Source organism: Schistocerca serialis, chromosome 12, assembly GCF_023864345.2.
Source record: "Schistocerca serialis cubense isolate TAMUIC-IGC-003099 chromosome 12, iqSchSeri2.2, whole genome shotgun sequence".
In the NCBI taxonomy this organism is placed as follows: domain Eukaryota; kingdom Metazoa; phylum Arthropoda; class Insecta; order Orthoptera; family Acrididae; genus Schistocerca; species Schistocerca serialis.
Window position 1 is genome coordinate 92757964 of NC_064649.1, and position 20770 is coordinate 92778733.

General features: G+C 40.1%; 1 protein-coding gene across 1 annotated transcript in view; it reads left to right on the forward strand.

Annotated features, from left to right (window-relative positions):
• LOC126427962 (uncharacterized) overlaps positions 1-20770 on the forward strand; it is a 184855-nt gene that overhangs the window by 133828 nt on the left and 30257 nt on the right. Inside the window, exons 28-33 of the mRNA XM_050089850.1 lie at positions 2994-3230; positions 7413-7638; positions 13859-14106; positions 16585-16714; positions 18831-18977; positions 20373-20495. Of these exons, the coding sequence (XP_049945807.1) occupies positions 2994-3230; positions 7413-7638; positions 13859-14106; positions 16585-16714; positions 18831-18977; positions 20373-20495 (1111 nt within the window). The remainder of the gene's footprint in view (positions 1-2993; positions 3231-7412; positions 7639-13858; positions 14107-16584; positions 16715-18830; positions 18978-20372; positions 20496-20770) is intronic.

A 20770-nucleotide genomic window follows, 5' to 3' on the forward strand; every position in this document is an offset into this window, starting at 1 on the left:
CGTAAGCCGCAGCATTATCGTGATGCAATGGTTTTGTCACAATTCTGGACATTTTCTTTGGACTGCTTCATGCAAATGGTGCATAACTCCCAGGTAGTATTGCTTATTAACCATATGACTGTAAGGCAGAAACTCATGATGCACTACCGATTATGATCAAAGACAACAGTGAGAAGAACTGTCACATATGGTGGAACTTGTTAATTTTTGTTTTGGTCTTGGCTCTTCATGCAGTTTCCATTGGGATGATTGGGCCTTCGTTTCAACATCACACCCATATACTCAAGTTTTCTCATCTGTTATAACCTTCTTTAGAAGTTCTGGATCATTGTCAACTTCATTCAGCCATTACTGAGCAATGTCTATAGCAAGTTGTTTTTGGTCGAAATTCAACAAATTTGGAACAAACTTTGCTGCTACACATTTCCCGCCCAAAACACCTGAAAAAATTGCTTGGCATGAGCCACAGCATATGCTGACATCATCAGCAACCTCCCTAAAGCATTTTCTTTACTTGTTTTACACAGATGTCAGTAACTGGTGTACTTGGCTCTCCAAAGCGGACACTGTTTTCAATGTCTTCTGGACATTTATACCACTTGTAAACTATAATGTTACTTATAGTAGGTTCCCCAAAAGCCACAGTCAACATGCTGAATGTGATGCTGCACTTTATTCCATTTTTCAGGAAACATTTAATGCAAATTCTTTGCTGCATTCAGAATCAAAAACTTGCTGAGCACTTCAAAACACATATAACATTTTTGACTGTCAACAATAAAGTAAATATTTAAAGCAGCAGAAAGTGCAAACATATGTCAGGAACATGTGTATCAACAAGATGAAAAGACAATTTGAAAATCACATGTGTTGCATTGAATCATTGCACTAATATGGTCAACATAGAGATATGACAAAAAGGAGATATTGTGTTTGGATGTGCCCATTATGTGAATTAAGTTACCTGATTTGTTGGCACCTGAATGCGGACTGTATAATGTGTCCGTAAGGGATGGTATATCGCTCACAGCCGTGTAATACAGAGTTAGTTCAGTGGTCATGAAGAGACCCTAACTTACAGGGTCTGCAGATGAGCGTCATATCTCATCAATGACAGTCAGTTTCAAAACCGGTTGGAATTGCTGCTGCCAGTGAATGCAGCTCCATCTCAACCAGCTTACAAGTGAACATTGCAGAGGGACTACATTAGATGATTTGGAGGCAGGTACTTTGGCTCCTTGATGAGCAAGTCCTTTGGCACATTCTGTATAGAACAGTATAGATATCTCATCATGTCCAGATGCCTTTTCATTGTAATCTCCCCCCTTACTCATTAATGAATGCAACAATATGATTGTGATCATATTTACCTAATGTGCTTGACTTTGGATGAGGCTATTGCCTCCAAAGAAAATCTGACTGGTCTGTGGAGGGAAATGTACAAGTCATTCTAAATAGTAACCTATTCTGCTCCACACTTTCTATTTATTTGAATTTCGTTTAGTTCTTAAAAAAATGCCATCACGCACATAAAAAAAAAAAAAAGAAGAAGAAAGAAATGGTACCGCCTGACTCAAAGAGTCCATGACAAAAGTAATGGAAATAATACAGAAATTAATCAATATGGTTACCAGCCCAATTGGGCACTGTTTGTCCAATATCTGATCGATAATATGGACAGCAAAGAATACCTAACAGTTCGGCTCTAAGTGTGCCAACAAAAGGTTGGCATGTTTCTCACAACACAAGATGAATTGCAAAAGCAATTTTCTTATCTCAGTAATAATCAGATATGTTAATTTGGGAAAGATATTTAGATTGTAGTTACTATTAACATTTACTGGCTTAAATAAGCAGCTATTGGCTTCCAACAGATTGGCGATGCCAAAATACAAACCATGCCAGTACACAATAGCATTATTACAATAGACACAGATATGAAATGTGTGAACTTAATTTATTTTTCTCTTTGATTTGAGATTACTAGAATGACTTTAATTTCAGTTACTTTATTTTACTTTGTCTGCAATCAATTTACAAGACTGAGTTTCCCTCTAAATATTATTGAAGATCACTTAACTTATTGAGGCTTCAGTGTTAATTAATTTCAGTTATTTTAGCAAACAAACAAAACTGACAGTGATAGGCTTTTAATATTTTTCTTTCCACTATTTAAACAACACTCTGGTATCCAGTAACAGGAAAGGAATGGGATGCTAAGTAGGTGACAATGACTGAGGATAATTATAAGATCAGGTATGTGCAGTTTTGTGGGCACACCTCGATTCCCAATGACCAAATTTGCTTCTATCTGCCATATTTCCTCTTCTACGATCAATGGTTCTATACTGTTTTCTAGTGAACCAAATACAAGTGTACGAAATGTTGGACCACCTTTGTGACTGGATTGAAGAGCTGCTATCAGATAAAACCAGTACATCATTCATAACAGAGAAAAATCTTCAGTCATTAAATTTGCTTCAGGTATACTGCAAGAGAGTGATAGGGTAATATTTTTCACAATACTTACATATAACCCAGTGTACAAAGTCAGAAGCTGACTGTCTCATGGAGCTTCCAACTTTATCCACTGGGTTATATGTAAGTACTGTGAAACATAATTACCTTATGACACTCTCTTGCAGTGCACCTGAAGCGACTTTTATGACTGATGATTTCTCCCTGTTAAGAACGGCATACTGGTCCTATTTGACAGCAGCTCTTCAGTCCAGTCACAAAGATGGTCCTATATTCTGTACACTCGTATTTGGTTCATTAGGAAACAGTACAGAACTATTGACTATAAAAGAGGATATATGGCAGCTAGAACCAAATCTACAAATTTTGTATTAGGGCACTTATACAGCCAGCTAAAGGTGGTATTGTGAAATAGGTTTATGAAAACTAGGTTCGAGAGCCCCATGCTAGCATAGTGTATGAGAGAAGAGTGTGTGCGAGATCAGAGCTTACGGAGTGGCCGTGTGTTTACCCAGGTGAGTGCTACGCAGCCCTTCCCAGTGGGAGTGTCCGCCACCAGTGCCGTCTCCACGGTGACGACACCAGTGACCACCGCGGGCTCACCGCCCCCACCGCCGGCGGGGGCCGGGGACAGGCCCGGGGATTGCACGGAGGGCACGGGAGACACCTTCTTTGTGGTGGTGACCGATCCGCACCACAAGCTGCCTCCTCCCAGTGGAGCCCCGCTGCCACCTGGCATCATTGAGTATGAGGTAAGGCTGCCTGCTGCGTAGACACTGTATTAAGGCACTTTCCATTCCACAATGTTAAGCATAAGTATAACATAAATTGATGAGCCAAAATTTTATGAGCAACTGCTTTACAACATGTTGGTCTATCTATGAAATGCAATACAGCAGCGATTCTGGGCAGCAGATAAGTTCTCTGTAGTCTTCTCGAGGTATATGTCTAGGCACAGGTCACATAATTCTTGTAAATTACAGTGTAACCCCACTTTTATGTTCCTGGAATTAACGTTTTCCCACTGTTTACGACATTTTTTATTGGTCCCTTCAAATTTCCTATGCCCACAATGTTAATTTGCACCTGATTTTGCGTCAACATCTTTATAATTTTCCCGCGATTTACGCATTACAAAAAAATGTTTGTGAACAAAATATGATGCTGGCATGATGTTGGCCGCCCAGTAGTGTTTACAAATATTAAGTGGTTAAGTTTCTTTGACACCAGGGCACTCTACTCAGCTGATTTTAACTGATAAACGAGTAAAAGTTGTAACAATTCATGCCGTATCTCCTGCCACTGCCAAGCTCTATGGTGTGGTGGCTGACGGGAGTAACTAGGTTTGTTCGAAACTTCGAATAAAGATGTCATGACCAATCACAATCGTTTCCAATCCGTCTCTACTGTGCAAATGCAGCTTCGTAATTGTTGTGATAATCGTGACAGCTTTGTCGAACCATATTTAGCACGTTTTGGCGTATGGCCACGTGGAGTGCTAGTTGACACCGTCATTCACTTTGCGTTGCTCAAAACTCAAATGTTTTAGTGTGTGTGTGTGTGTGTGTGAAATTACATCTGCAGGCTTTCAAAAACATCGATTATGACATGAAATTGAGTCAAACGTTCGTACTTATCAGACAGTTATCAGTTCCAATTACATCAGCAATTTTTATTAGGTAATAAACCTTCATTAGACAGAAAAAAGTCCCTGAGAAGACTGTTGATGCCTGTTATGTACATATATCGTACATAAGGTGCAAGAGGGTATCCTATACGCAACTTTTACGGCTTAAAGCATTATTTCCCACATTTTACATTTTCCCGCGGTTTAAACCAATTTTTTTTTAAGTTCCTTGTAAAGTGTAAAAGTGGGGTTTCACTGTACACGATACTGGGTTGTGGACACAGAGATAGTGCCCGATAGCATCCCCTGATATGTTCCATTGGGTTCAGATTGGGCAGCTTTGGTGGTGCAGATGTCAATACCAACTTTGCCTTCAGGGAAGGTATCAAACGTAAAGGGATGCAGGTGTTCCACATACAGGCCACATCTGTCACAGTGCCTTTGATTACCACCACGGATCTCGTGGAAGCCTACATAAATGTCCCCCACCAGTCTGCATCTGTGGCACTTTTCGAGCAGCTGTTAGCTGGATGACAGCGTACCTGGACATGACTGTTGATCTGGTTTAACGAGAATCTCGATTCACTTGGCAAAGCTGCATATTTCCACTGGTCTGTGGCTCAGTTTCTATGATTCCTTGCCCACTAGTGTTGTAAGTGACAATGTCACTAGGTCGACAGTGGAATATGTAGGGGTCATCTGCTGCATAGCAGCATGTTCAACAATGTGCACAGAATGGTGTGCAATGAAACACTTGCACTCTATCATCAGATCTGCAGATCGTCCCCATTCTGTGTTGCAGAGTGGGCAAGCCTGTGACATCCTCATTCTGTGATGGAGGGAGGATGTTAGACACCTTAGTGTCTACTGGTGGTTTCACCATCCTTCAACCACTTCCCGTAGATATTCATGACAGTAGCACACCGACAGTTGACCAGCTTTGCCCTTCAGAGATGCTCTTTTTCCAGGCACTGAGCCATAACAATTTGGCCTTTGTTAAAATCATTTCTGTCAGTATTTTTTGGCTCATATCATTACTGCAATGATTCTGCATCCGTCTTTGTCTTTACTCCATTACTTGGCTGCAATGCCAAGGGGCAGCATTCACTCTCACAGTGGGCAGTGCTTATCACGTTTTGGCTCATCACTATTAAGTCCCTCAAAATGACAAGAGAAAAAGCATTGTTAGCAGTAAGTCTTACATCCTGTCTCAAAAGGAGAATGCAGCACATAAATGATTCATGTGGCACATAAAAATTGATACTCACTGTAGCGATATAGTATGTCCCATTGCAACATAAATGTCACACAAACGAATTTGGGTTTCTCGAAGTGAGTGATCCACAACAAAAATAACTTAAAGAGTTCCACAAAGTTGAAAGTTCATAAGTTTGACCAAATTAAATTCTGGAGTGTAACATAAAGTTTCCCAGTTATTTGAACAAGTTAAGTTCTGAAATAGCAAGCAATAGTTAAAGTCTGGAGTCTCAGGCAGATGTTAAAGTACAGAAAGTTGTAACAGAATCGCCACCCTCGGAATTTCTCTGGTTCGTACTTCGCTGATGAAGTCCTGAGGACAGAACTGTATGGATTGTCTAAATTTGTGGAAATACAACCAGTACTATGTCTGGCACTATCAGAGTGTTGAAGAAGTAGTGAATTAGAGTATACTGAGGCATCCCAGCATGGCACCATTAAGTGGACTAAGTCCGGTCCCTGGGCAACCTGCAGAGGGGTGAGGCATCCCATTGTAGTGAATGATGTCATGGCAGAGTCGTTCAGAGGTTGCTCATTGCACTGGAAGTGACTTATGGAGCTGGAGTGTGAGTCCAAATAAGGGACACATGGAGTGATACCCCATGTACGATTAGCTCCAGTCAATTTCTGGTCTGCGTATGCTGATCGTAGCTGGGCATGTGTCTCAGTGTGCTGTCAGTCTGACTGTGCAGCTCACCTGTTTGAGTTACGGCAGCTTCTGGTCCGTTGGTGCACGGGCCACAGTACTGCCACTGATGTGTGGGTAGCTGTTGGTCCCTGCTGTTCATGTCCCACAGCGTAGTGATTCCCAATGTGGCAGTAATTACTCCTGGAGGTAAAATTAAACTTTCTGAGGAGTAGAAATAAAAGGGACTCTGTTGCAATTAATAAACATATAAATTGTTTTAAAATAATAATTTATATGTATAACATATAAATTATTTTAAAATAACAATTTATATGTATAACAACTGGATGTTGAAACAAAAGTGATTTATTTCACTTCTCTTTGCACAACAGCAAAATATGGTAAGAGCAAGCGTCCAAAGATAATCAGAGCCTTGACATTGTAAAAGAGATGTATGACCAGCCAGAAGATCTACCAAAGAAGTCATGCTAGAGTCCAAGCACTACCAAAAAAAGCGTCAGAAACAATTACATATAGAATGCTGATTGATAGCCAAGTAGCCTCATGATGTCTGGGGTTCCTCCCATCTCATGGCTCCTTACACCCTCTCACAGTGGTCAGTGAAGTCTTTGGTTGTAATGATTGTAGGCTGTCACCCTGACTAAGATTAAGCACTATCATCACGATGTCAGTAGACTCCAATATTTGATAGGTCACCAACATCACAATCAGCTTTTTGACACCCCATACTGGCCAATGACCTCGTCTAAACTACAATGTGCATTGCAGTCCACAGCTAAATGCATTCATGCTAGTCTTCCACCTTTACTAGTGTCATTTACTCAGCTTCCAGTAGGTTCTTGGAAACCTGCCAAGAAATTCCTGTGACCATCTACTTTTTTTTCAATCATAACTATGTCATCCATTCCAGTCTTTACCTGATGCATTAGTTTTCCCATTTCTCTTACTAATTTCCAACATGTATCTCTCCACAGGTTGCAACACAATCCTTAATTTTCAAATTTTTCTTTTGTTAAAGTCAATGTCTCTCTGCCACAAATCGAAATCCTTCATTTTAAAAACTTTTTTACTTACTATGTGCACTCAGTACAACTTTCATTTCTCTGTATATTTCTTTTGCTGTCCATCCATTGGCAGCAGACATCACTAGCCGTACGTTATAAATGCTGATAGTGACAATTTCTAGCAAATTAAGAAATACTTTCAGATAGAGAAATTCAATCCAAAGCACAATTTCTCAGACTCCGCAAAGGCTACACTGTAATATCAGACTTCGACAGGATGGAAACCGGCATGTCTACGTGCCTATTGTACCAACTTCTGACCTAGTGTTTGGCGACTTTCAAGCTGACTTGTGATCACCTTGGGTGATGTACAACTCCAATGTGTGGATACGGACAGGTGGACAAGGAGGACGAGCAGGGCTCGCGGCAGGATGCAGACGGTGCGAGCGGCAACGTGCTGCTGACGGCCGGTGTGGGCGGTGGCAGCACTTCGACGTCCTCGTCTTGCCGGCCCGAGTGCAGTGCGGCACGCAACGAGGTGTGCCAGAGGGCTGCAGATGGCCGCCCACGCTGCCTCTGCCGGCCCGGGTTCGCCAGGATCTTCCCGGACCGACCCTGCAAGCGTGAGTACCACTGACTAGAGATGGCTAGCACCGAGAGCTTAGAGGAGGACTTTGTGAGATCCAACTGTGTTTATTTCAAATTACATTAGTATGAGCTACCACTAATAATTCAGAATCCCAAATGCACAGCTCCTGTGGAAAATCTTATCTCGAGGTCATCGGGTGCCCAGACTTGGCAGACCACTTGTCGATTTTTTGTTTGACACAGTCTTAACTTTACAAAACTTTGAGTAATGTTTGTTGATAATTGTATGGTAAAAAAAAAACACAAGTGAAATGCACCAAAATATGCCATTGCATTATTGTTGCCACACTCACACTTGGCAAGAACAGTGCAGTGCCGTCTTGAAAAACATGCACACCTTAACTGTCAGAGCTCCTGCTTGCTACACCCCATTGATATTCTCCCAAGACTCTTGACAACTGTCGCCCTTCAGCTGATGCAACTCTTTTTATTTTGGTGGTTTGTAACTTCATTTTAATGGCATCAGACAAGCCCTGTATTATAATTATGTCATGTCTTACAAATAAAATCAAGTTTCGTATACTTTTAAGTTATGCTGCTGACCAGATGACATTTGGAGTCCCTCAGATTTCAGGTCCTGCTTGTGTGCAAGTTGTGTTTATAATTTATGAATTGAGCCAAGTTAAAAGGGGGCTTGAAGAGCTAGAAACATACAAAAACAAACACCAATACAAAAATTCCAAATTAAAAATTAAACTGAATGTTATTGTGATGCAAAATACTAACACGAATTCTTTACAGCCAAATGGAAAAACTGGTAGAAGCCGACCTCGGGGAAGATCAGTTTGGATTCTGTAGAAATATTGGAACACGTGAGGCAATACTGACCTTACGACTTATCTTAGAAGAGAGATTAAGGAAAGGCAAACCTACGTTTCTAGCATTTGTAGACTTAGAGAAAGCTTTTGACAATGTTGACTGGAATACTCTCTTTCGAATTCTGAAGGTGGCAGGGGTAAAATACTGGGAGCGAAAGGCTATTTACAATTTGTACACAAACCAGATGGCAGTTATAAGAGTCGAGGGGCATGAAAGGGGAGCAGTGGTTGGGAAGGGAGTGAGACAGGGTTTTAGCCTCTCCCCAATGTTATTCAATCTGTATATTGAGCAAGCAGTAAAAGAAACAAAAGAAAAGTTTGGAGTAGGTATTAAAATCCATGGAGAAGAAATAAAAACTTTGAGGTTCGCTGATGAGATTCTAATTCTGTCGGAGACAGCAAAGGACTTGGAAGAGCAGTTGAACGGAATGGACAGTGTCTTGAAAGGAGGATATAAGATGAACATCAACAAAAGCAAAACGAGGATAATGGAATGTAGTCGAATTAAGTTGGGTGATGCTGAGGGAATTAGATTAGGAAATGAGACACTTAAAGTAGTAAAGGAGTTTTGCTATTTGGGAAACAAAATAACTGATGATGGTCGATGTAGAGAGAATATAGAATGTAGACTGGCAATGGCAAGGAAAGCGTTTCTGAAGAAGAGAAATTTGTTAACATCAAGTATAGATTTAAGCATCAGGAAGTCATTTCTGAAAGTATTTGTATGGAGTGTAGCCACGTATGGAAGTGAAACATGGACGATAAATAGTTTGGATAAGAAGAGAATAGAAGCTTCTGAAATGTGGTGCTACAGAAGAATGCTGAAGATTATATGGGTAGATCACATAACTAATGAGGAAGTATTGAATAGGATTGGGGAGAAGAGAAGTTTGTGGCACAACTTGACTAGAAGAAGGGTATCGGTTGGTAGGACATGTTCTGAGGCATCAAGGGATCACCAATTTAGTATTGGAGGGCAGCGTGGAAGGTAAAAATCATAGAGGGAGACCAAGAGATGAATAAACTAAGCAGATTCAGAAGGATGTAGGTTGCAGTAGGTACTGGGAGATGAAGAAACTTGCACAGGATAGAGTTGCATGGAGAGCTGCATCAAACCAGTCTCAGGACTGAAGACCACAACAACAACAACATTGGGATGTACACTGATCAGCCAGAACATTATGACCTCCTAACTAAGAGCTGGTACCTCCACCTTTGGCACCGATAACAGTAGTGATCCATCATGCTGGGGGAACAATGAGACCTCTGTAGGTCACTGGAGGGAGTTGGTACCACATCCGCACACACGAGTCACCTAATTCCCATGAATTGAGGGGAAAGGGAGGGGGGGGGGGGGGGTGATGAGCTCTGACATCGTATTCAATGACATCCCATATGTGTTCATTTGGGTTTAGATCTGGCAAATAGGAGTGGGGCCAGTACATCAATTGGAACTCACCACTGTGTTCCTTGGACCACTCCATCACACTACGTGTGACACAGTGCATTATATTGCTGAAAAATGCCACGGCCATTGGGGAACATTATCATCATGGAAGGGGTGTACATGGTTTGAAACTAGTGTACGATACTCCTTGGCCATCATGTTGCCTTGCAAGAGGTCCACTGAACTCATGGATACCCAAGGGAGTCTTCCCCAGAACATAATGGCGCCACTTCTAGCTTGTCTCTATCCTGCAGTACTGATATCAAGGAGATGTTCGCCTGGAAGATGATGGATTTGTGCCCTACCATCAGTATCAGGAAGGGCCAAAGTCCAATGCCGACAGTCATTTCAGTCTTCGTTGCCAATTTTGTGGTGTTAACATCGGCACATGCGTAAGTTGTCAACTGTGGAGGCCCTTTTTTATGAGTGTTTGGTGCATTGGGTGTTCAGGCACACTTGTACTCTGCCCAGTGAGTCTGATGTTAGTCCGCCACGGTTCCCTGTCTGTCCTGTTTTACCAGTATGTCCATTCTACGACATCCAATATCTGTAATGATGGGTGGCTGCCCAACCCCATGATGTCAGGAGGTGGTTTCACCCTGTATTGAACACACTCGCTACAGCACTCTTTGAATACCTGACAAATCATGCAGTTTCCAAAATGCTCGTGCTGAGCTTCCAGGCCATCACAATCTGCCCTCAGTCAAACTCAGACCGATAGTAGGCCAGCGGTCGTAATGTTCTGGCTCATCAGTGTATAGCAAATGATTATATGATTGGAAGTCTGAAATTGGATTTTGTCCAGGCAAATTATTACACGAGTTATCAACATATCTTTATTGATAATTAGTTAATTGTAATTAAAACATCATCTTTTAAGTAACTTGGTTATCGGAAATGAGCTATTTTGACCTCGTGCTTTGTATGAAATCCCTCAATTGCTTCAAACTGCCTTTCTAAAGAAAGTGTCAAAGTTAATATTACCAGTTCTCTCATGGCAGTTTTTGCTCAGTTAGTTCATGAAAGATATCCCCTGTAAAACCTGTTATGACACTGTGAATGCAAAACGATTTAGAAAAGATATCCGAATGGAGTGAAAATTGTCAGTTGACCCTAAATAACGAAAAGTGTGAGGTCATCCACATGATTGCTAAAAGGAATTCTTTAAACTGTGGTTACATGATAAATCAGTCTAATCTAAAAGCTGTAAATTCAACTAAATACCTAGGTATTACAATTACGAACAACTTAAATTGGAAGGAACACATCAAAAATGTTGTTGGGTAGGCTAACCAAAGACTGCATTTTATTGGCAGGACACTTAGAAAATGTAACAGATCTACTAAGGAGACTGCCTGCACTACGCTTGTACATCCTCTTTTAGAATACTACTGCATGGTGTGGGATCCTTACCAGGTAGGACTGACGGAGTACATCAAAAAAGTTCAAAGAAGGGCAGCACATTTTGTATTAACGTGAAATATGGGAGAGAGTGTCACAGAAATGATACAGAATTTGGGCTGAACATCATTAAAAGAAAGGCATTTTTCGTTGCGATGGAATCTTCTCACAAAATTCCAATTACCAATTTTCTCCTCCAAATGCGAAAATATTTTCTTGACACTGACCTACATAGGGAGAAACGGTCACTATGATAAAATAAGGGAAATCAGAGCTCGTACGGAAATATATAGGTGTTCGTTCTTTCCGCACACTATACGACATTGGAATAATAGAGAATTGTGAAACTGGTTCAATGAATCCTCTGCCAGGCACTTAAATGTGATTTGCAGAGTATCCATGTAGATGTAGATGGTTCTGATTTCCAATACATGTTAATAAAGCTAGGGATAATTACTGAAAGAATACGGAAATCGGAAGATCATTTCCAGCAGTTTTATGTAGTGGCCAAAAGCATCTGTTATGAGAGAACCAAAGTTTATGTTATACTCTACGAAGGAATTATCACCTGAAACATTTGATTAGGAATAGATCTAGTGGTCATGATTGCTCTCAGATACATGAAAACATCAGTGAGTTAAACAGAATTAAATCACATCTGTTTCCGAAAATGGAAAGGATTCAAACCATATAGGTGGCTGCAGTTGTAAAGTCCTCCATTCTTGAATGTTTATCTAGTGTGTTTTCATCAGAAATGTAGGATTTCATGTTGTATCATGCACCTCCAAAGAAAACAGTTTCATCTAACTGAAGGAAAATACGTCCACTTTCTGAAGTTAGTTTCTCAAACAAATCTTACATTTTGCATAAAAAACACATTTTTGGATTAGTGTATATTCTTTGCTAGGCAATATTTCTTATTCTGTTTTAAGAAAATTATTTGTTAAAAAAATATACAGGGTTGTATAAACAGAATTATAAAATATGCGTATTCCAAAATTGATTTCTTAAATATATCTTTTGATTTAAATAATTTAGGAACAAAGGACACTTCTTCCCAAATAGCAGAAGCTTTGAGTTGTCAACATGCACACACAAAGGAGAGAGAAAATTTGCTGGCTTCCAGAATAAATCCTTTGTCAAGCTAGAGTACAAAAGAAACACACACCCACACCATATTCATATCTCATGGCACTGTGGAAAACATGAGTATGTGTGCTGTTCATAACAGCCAGACATTTCACATGAGTATTGCAGGTGGACATATACTCTTCTGCCACACCTCATGAATGTTCTTTCACTCACCTCGTCACCTCTACAACTGAGCCCCTCACGCAGAAGATATTGCACAGTTGTAGCTCCATTGATAGCAGTTCACCTGGACTACAATGGGGATCACTACAAATGATTAATAGGATGTTTAGCTGTTGTCAGTGGGTATTAAGATATTTTTTTAGGCGAGGCAATACACTTACTTTGAATACTAGTCATTCATAATTGCAGCAAAACATAATTAGACTCAGAACTAGTTACTGTCCAGCTGAATTTCTCCCATAATGCATGACATTACAGTTTCCACATACAACAATGTTTATCTGAAAAGACTGTCTTCCAAAACACCAACATCATGCTTCAGATTCGACAAGTTTCTAGGTAGGTACCATTTAGCCAACAATATTACAGTGTTCTTGTTCTGGCCTCGCATGCTGGTGACAAGAGCTGAATCACTACGTAAAACGGGAGGTCTCATTCTGAGATTTGGTACTCAAATACTCGACATCAGCTCTCGAGGATTTGTTTGAATCGATTTTTCAGTTAATAATTCTTAGATTGTCCAACACTACTACAAACAGCAGCCACTATCTAACATGACTCCAGGGAGTGATGCGAGCATAACGAGCAAAGTAATGCACTGAAAACCAGTTATGGAAAATGTTGAGGCCAAATACTCCATTTCAGTAACTGAGCACATCCAGCAGTCTGGTTCATAGCCATCATACACTGCTCTATAAAGTAGGGAGTGCGTTTGAATATTAACACTGTAGAGTGCTAGCAACAGAATTACCCACAGAAATGCCTGGAGTTCGCTTGAATGATCATACATTTTATTAGTTAGTGGTGTATAAATGATGATGTCCCTTTAGGCTAAGCCAGTACTGCCTTATGTCACTTGGGCAAGTTGTTTCACTAAATATATGATAGATACCCACACTCAGAAAAGGATTGTAGCATGATCTTTGCCTGTTTGTGCATCTCTCATTCTTTTCTTTCACTGCCCCGTCTCCCCCCCCCTGCCCCCCCCCCCCTCTCTCTCTCTCTCTCTCTCTCTCTCTCTCTCTCTCTCTGTGTGTGTGTGTGTATGTGTGTGGTGTGTGTGTGTGTGTGTGTGTGTGTGTGTGTGTGTGTGTGTGTGTGTGTGTGTGTGAGAGAGAGAGAGAGAGAGAGTGAGTGGGTGGAAGGGGGGCTGAAAGACTAGTTGCAATACATGGTGTGTGATGTGATACCAAAGAGTGGCCTCCCTTCCTGCAGCAACATATACTTACACGCTGCGGCTGGTGCTGGCCCGGCGTGGTGACCGTCCGCTCACCTTCTCGCCCGGCCTGGGAGACACGGGCAGCGACACCTTTGCCGAAACATCTCGTGCCGCCGCTGAGGGTCTCGACCGGCTGGTCATGCAGTCCGACCTGCGTGACGTCTTCCACGGTGTCTCCGTGGAAGCCTTCCTGCCACCCGATGAGAGTGCAGGCGCTGGCATCATCGTCACCTTCCAAGTCAGGGTGAGCTATGTTCCGTCCATCTGATCAGTCAGTACACGTCACCTACACTACAGCCACCATCCAGTCTTAAGCAGACAAAAATTAAAATTTACGCCTCCAAAGACGTGATGAATTAATATTGTCCATTATGGATATTGTAGGATGTGTGACTCTATATTAATTTAATGCATGTACTGATATCTGTTTCTAGTAACTTTTTGAAATACATGTATTTTTCATAAACTAGTTTTTGAGCCTTTTCAGGCTCATCTGTATGTTAAAAGAATACTGACCACTATGCTGAAAATTGTTTTGCACATGATTATAAAATCAGAAATTGCTACAATTCGCATCTGGATAAAAACAATAAAGTTAGAACTCAGCGGAGTTTATTATACTATGCCATCATATTACATAACAAATTACCACAGCATATAAAAGACACAGAGACTATCTACTCTTTCCCAACAAAACTGAAAGATTATTTGGAAAATTAAAGTTTTTATGTGGTAATGGAGTACCTAAATTAAAACATTATCCATTATATGAAGTAAAGTTTATGGTGTGTCTTTATAGAAGTAATAAGTAGCTAAGACTATAGAAAACAAATGTAATTAGATTTTTAAAAAATCATTACTGTGTAAGAAATTAATTTTAAGCCATAAAAATTCATTGTTTTACACGAGAAAATTCACACAAGATCAATTGTTTCACATGTTAATGAAGCAACCAATCAGTCAGTATTTAGATGGTTCATGCTGAAGATATACAAGGAGTTCCAAATAAGTCTTTTTTCCTCTGTGACTTACAGAATAAAATGTGAAAGGAATATTTAATTAGATAGATAAACATAAGAAAGATTACTTCTTTTGTGGGGTTATGACCATTGTTTATTTAGTTATTTTCCAGATATTTAAAGCTATGAGTGATATTTTTTAAACTAGAGCATTATTATTTCCTAGCCTGTAGCCATGTACAAATCAAATTAAATCAAACATCTGTCAATTTTAGCTACTGAGCTAACAATATTCAAAGTTGTAGGGGTGGATGGAACATACTGCACATGATTGGTTGTGTTGAGATGGATGTTCGGATGGAGGAATGGTTATTTAAGTGAGGTGTTCAGTACATTCTGTGTGTGATGATGTGCTGGAACGGAGCAACAGGTTTCCTGAAAGATGGTGTGGATACTGTGGTCCTCAGGGATAGTCCACATGAAACCTATAATAGCAGATTTCTTTTTGCGGGTGATCTAAAGACACATGCAGGTGCCAGGGAGTGAACAATCCCAAATGACTTCAAACATCACACTGAGGAACTTGTCACTCTGTGATCTTAGCAACTTTACATGTCATCTGCAGGTTTTTGGAAGGCACACTGTGTTGTGCACTATGGAAGAAAATCTTGCATTTAAAAAACTGTAACTCATTGCTGTAGCTCCCTGGTAAATAACTAAATAAACTATGTTCATAACTTCACACAAATAGTAAAGTTTCATACATTTATCTCTAAATAAATATTCATTTCTCTTATTAATTTGTAAGTTGTAGAGGAAAAAAATTTACTTGAAACATGTCATGTGTATCCATAGTATGATGCTAGGTACTAGCTTGTGGCAGTATGGTACTTATACACCTGTGGTAGTTTACATTTTCAGTTACTATTGGCCACAAAATTAACTAACATAAATTCACCAGAATCCCTTGTATGCTATATAACTGATCCCAGGAGTGCTGCTAGAGGTCACTAAAGGCAGTCAGCTGAAACTGCATGCTGATTACAGAGTAGGAGTTGCCTGCAGAACTGATAACACTACACTTGTGAAAAGTTATCTCTTCTGTCAACTATTGCACAAGGGTAGGAAAATTAATTAATTTATTTATTTGCCAATGTGTTTCAAGTGCACGAATCTTGCAATGGGGTGGATTTGTTCTGTCACTTCATTTTCCAGCCCTCAATAGCGTACTTCTGCATTAGCATTTGGCCAAAAACAAGGGGTAAGAGTCCTTGAATACCTCGCTTGGTCCCAGTGGAGTTCATGCTCTTCCCTGGACTCATATACTCTGAAGTGGAAGAATACTGTGGATGCTGAACACATTAATTGGCATGTGACGATGATTCTGAACAGGATTCCACTCAAAGCTGTGCCAAGGTATTCCAGAGCCTATACAATCAATGCAGCCAAGGTGTGGAAAAATAAATTATTTTGTATTTTATTTTGAGGTAGTCACAGAACATATTGAACCTACTGTATATGATGCTCTGTATGACCCAGAGACACAATATAATTAAAACAGGGGCATGCCTATGTGTTAGTTTCCTCCAGGTATGCACAGTGATTTTCAGGGATGGTCATACAGTCTATTTTTACATGGCCACTGAGGTTAAAAAATGTTAGGACTCCAGAGATAAGTGATTGCTCTGCAGGTACCAGTGTAACAGAATGTATGTCACTCACATATGTGAAGTGGGATACTAGTGGTGTTCATTGTGTTGCAGCTGTCAGACAATACTGACGAGGAGCGACTGAAGGAGGTGTTCCGCAAGTCACTAAGAGCCACCAACTACAGCCTGGGAGGCACCGACGTCTATGCTGACAAGGAGCGCATACAGCACATTGAGGCAGAGGGTAAGTTTTATTTCCGAGCAGAGTACTCTATTGTATGGAGAGTTTGGCATTTTATGTTGTTAATATTGTAACACAACCTTTTCCCTTACTGTGTCGGCAATTGCTGCACAATGCGTACACCATAATTATTCTACCATGCAAACATTTGGGGTTACACTCGTCTGGTATGAGATGTTCCCGGGGAGTCTACTGGGGTCCGAACCACACAATAACCCTGGGTTCAGAGTGGCGGTGGGGTGGGTGGTGGACTGCTGTGGCCTACTGTGGGGTTATGAACCACTGAGGGCTGGGTGGGACGAAGCCTGTCCATCATTTCTAGGTCCCCGGTTTAATACATCTATACGTACATACATAAAATACATACCTTTTCCTTTATAATATGTAGACTGATTTTAGAAGGTGTCACAGCAAGAGGACTTCTAGTATTTATCAGTTAGATATTAAGGACTCATAAGTTGATTAAGAATAGAAACACAGTGATACAATAACATTTGCAATTTTTAGTAACACTTTTCATTACATAGTTTCATATCCTTGTGCAACTTAAGAGGTGTTTAAGAACTATTTAAAAGCAAAGCAACTTTCTTATGAATGTCATACTAAACATACTACAGAGAGAAATTAAAGCATTAAACCAAACGTGTCAGACTGTGACAACGGTCGGCAAAAGAGCCTGAATAGCAGTCAAAATGAAGTTGGGTCAGAACTGTTCCTGGAGCACACAGCTAGTTGCCACACTTATATTCCTGCTTTTTCAACGATACCAATTACTGACTGTATTGTTGATACAGATAAATATGCTCTCCTGTGCTATGTTAAATTATGAGCTTACACTACATTTTATGTGGTTGATACTTCAAAAGATATATTTACAAGTTGCAGTTTACATCCTTCACATTTAAGTATTCCTCTATTGTGGTGGATATACCACTTTTTGTTTCTCTTCTAACTGATCAAATATAGCTCCTCCTGCCTACAGTCACATACTTAACTGCAACAGTGCTGCAGGGTAACTGAAGTAATGATATTATGCTATGACAAGAGATAAATGTTTAATTTTAAAGCATACATAATTGTTGAAATTGGCTTAATGTCTAGTTTTAGTGAGAGGTCCATGCCATATTTTCAAACTATGGAATGAAACACTGCCTTTTAGTCAATGTTATCTTTTATTGTCCCAGTCTTCAAAGAAATATTCATTCACTTTCCACAGACGGGTTAAATAATTTGTACATTCCTTTGTTTGAAACATTACAACAACTTGTGTACCATATACTTTATACTTTAACAACTGACATACCAGCTAAGTACTTGGCATTCTGTCCTTGTATTGGGAAAGTAACAGTCAGTCATGATCAGTTCATTATTTGTATTAATACTTTTGAAAAGTTATAATGAAAAATTACATGTTCACAAAAACTTAAGTGTAACAGTAAGTTTTATAGTAATGAAGTAAATGTTTAACACTGTTGATTTTCTTACACAGTTTCTTTTTTGCACAGAATTTCATAAAATTTTGAACAGTTGCCTTTGAAATATGCAAGTTCCTGCCAAGGTCCTTAGTTGTTCTGATTACTAATGCTGACAGAGGTTTCAGTGCTAAAGGTACTTCATTTGATATGAATCTTGTAAATTATGTTAAAAGTTTTCAACTACTGATGTACAAACACTTTTAATAATTGATTTCAGTTTTATGCAGTGTCTTTCTGGAACTTTCTATTTGGTAATTTTTGTATCTTTCACAGAAAAACTGTATTACAGGAGTAAATTATTATCTATCTGGATTTGAAATTACAGTGTCAACAGAATGCAGATGTGTATACACAAATTATCCAGTTGTATAATCTTGCAAATGAAATACATCCACCTTCATTATTTAGAGGGCATTCTGTTATTCCGAACAGTGTTAGTTAATGATTAATAAATGTGAAAGGAATAAACACAATCACAAATGTACAATAAGATAGAATGTATCAAGTAAATCACTAATCATTGTATATCGTCTACTCCTATATGAAATCTAAGACTATTATTAGATTATGGTCAAGAAGAGTTCTATCTTGTGTGTAGGCTGTTCTGGTGCTGTACATCAAATGACCCAAGTGGATGTTTTCAGATTTCGACGAGTGCACAAGCAGGCAGTACCATGACTGCTCGGAGAATGCACACTGCTTCAACCTCCGGGGCACGTACACGTGCAGCTGCCATGAGGGCTTTGCCGACCTCTCCGAGAACCCGCTGTTCCCAGGCAGGCTCTGTTCAGGTCAGTAAGAGTTTAAATCTATACTGGATGCACAATGAACTTGGTATTTTCCTAGGAGTGAAGGAGTTGTTGGAACTTGTATGACTTCAGGCCAGTATAGAATGTGACTTAAAAACTAAATAATACAATATAACAGAGCACAGCATTAGGCATAATGAATGCAGAGTTGATTACAGTGTGGTGCTTGCACTGTAAGAAAGAGGCAGGGCTATTTTTCCTTACATCTCTCCCCATCCCTCCATTCCCACCATCTCCACTCACAGCAGCCCATAAAGTGGTTGCAGATGAAAGGGAAGATGGATAGGGGAGTGGAGAAGGGGCAGTTTATTATTAAAATCTGTGGTATGTTAAATGTGTGGGAGAAGGCAAATTAAATTTTGTGGGGTGGGAGGGCGGGAAGGAGGGTGGGGTGGTGGTGTGGGGGGGGGGGGGGGGGGGGAGGAGGTGCAGGAATTCTCTGAGAAACTGTGCTCTGTCCTCTTGACTGAATTGAATTCTGTATCCGTGTCTGCCATACACTAGGTAACGATTGCATGGTTACACTCCTAACGTTTTCTTCAACAGTGCCACATTGTATTGCATTTACAGAAGAATTCAAAACAAATAAAAACTGTGAGGTTGGACAACAACAGTTTAATTCTGTCACAGATGCCAAAGTACTTGAATGAGCAGTTGAACAGTAATGGATAATGGTCAGAAAAGAGACTATAAAATGAAAATCAACAGAAGTAAAACAAGACTAATGGAATGAAATCAGGTAATGCTGGGAGAATTAGATTTGGAAATGAGACACATAGTAGTAGCTGGGTTCTGCTCTTTGGGCAGTAAAGTAACTGATTATGATCAAAGTACAGAGGATATAAAATATACACTGACAATGGCAAGCAAACAAAAATTCTTGATAAGAGGAATTTGTTAACATCTAATATCAATTTAAGCATTAGGAAATCTTTTCTAAAGGTATTTGTCTGGAGTGTAGCTTTGTACGGAAGTGAAATGTGGACAATAAGCAGTTCAGACAAGAAGAGAGATAGAAGCTTTGGAAATGTGGTGCTACAGAATAATGCTGAAGATAAGAGGGGTAAAGTGAATAATTAATGAGGTGGTACTGACCAGAGTTGGGAAAGAGAAATTTATGGCACAACTTAACTGAACAAAGGGATTTGTTGGTAAGACACATCCTGAAGCATCAAGGAATCATCAATTAGGTAATGGAGAAAAATGTATGGGGCAAAAATTTTATTGGGGAACCAGGAGATTAATAAAGCAAGGAGTTTCAAGTGGCTGTCAGTTGCAGTAGCTACGCAGAGATATAGAGGCCTACTATAGAGTCAACAACAATAACAACATTAAATGCTTGTTACAGTGAGCTGAGGTGTTTGGCTTGTGTTACAGCTGAGCTGATTGGTTGTGAGCGGTGTCACTTCCACGGCACGTGCCACGCACGTGGGGACGACCAGGTGCAGTGCGAATGCTTCCAGTGGTACGCCGGGGACACCTGCCACATCAACCTCAAGGGTAAGTATGCCACGCCACTTGCACCTTGAGGTCTCGAGCTCTGCTGACTAACTCCCTCCGTAACTACCAGTACCTATAAGGGTGAAGTGAATACCTCAAAAGTGAAATAAAATAGCTTAAAGTTGTACTATCAGTTTGGCAATTTGCAACAGTTATCCTTGTTCCGTAGTTTTTGACAAATGGCCAGTTGTTGCATCACAGGAGAGGAAGCTGTGTTAGTGCAAAGATGGCTGCCCAATTGTTGACTTACACTGCTTCAAGGCTTATTGATTCCC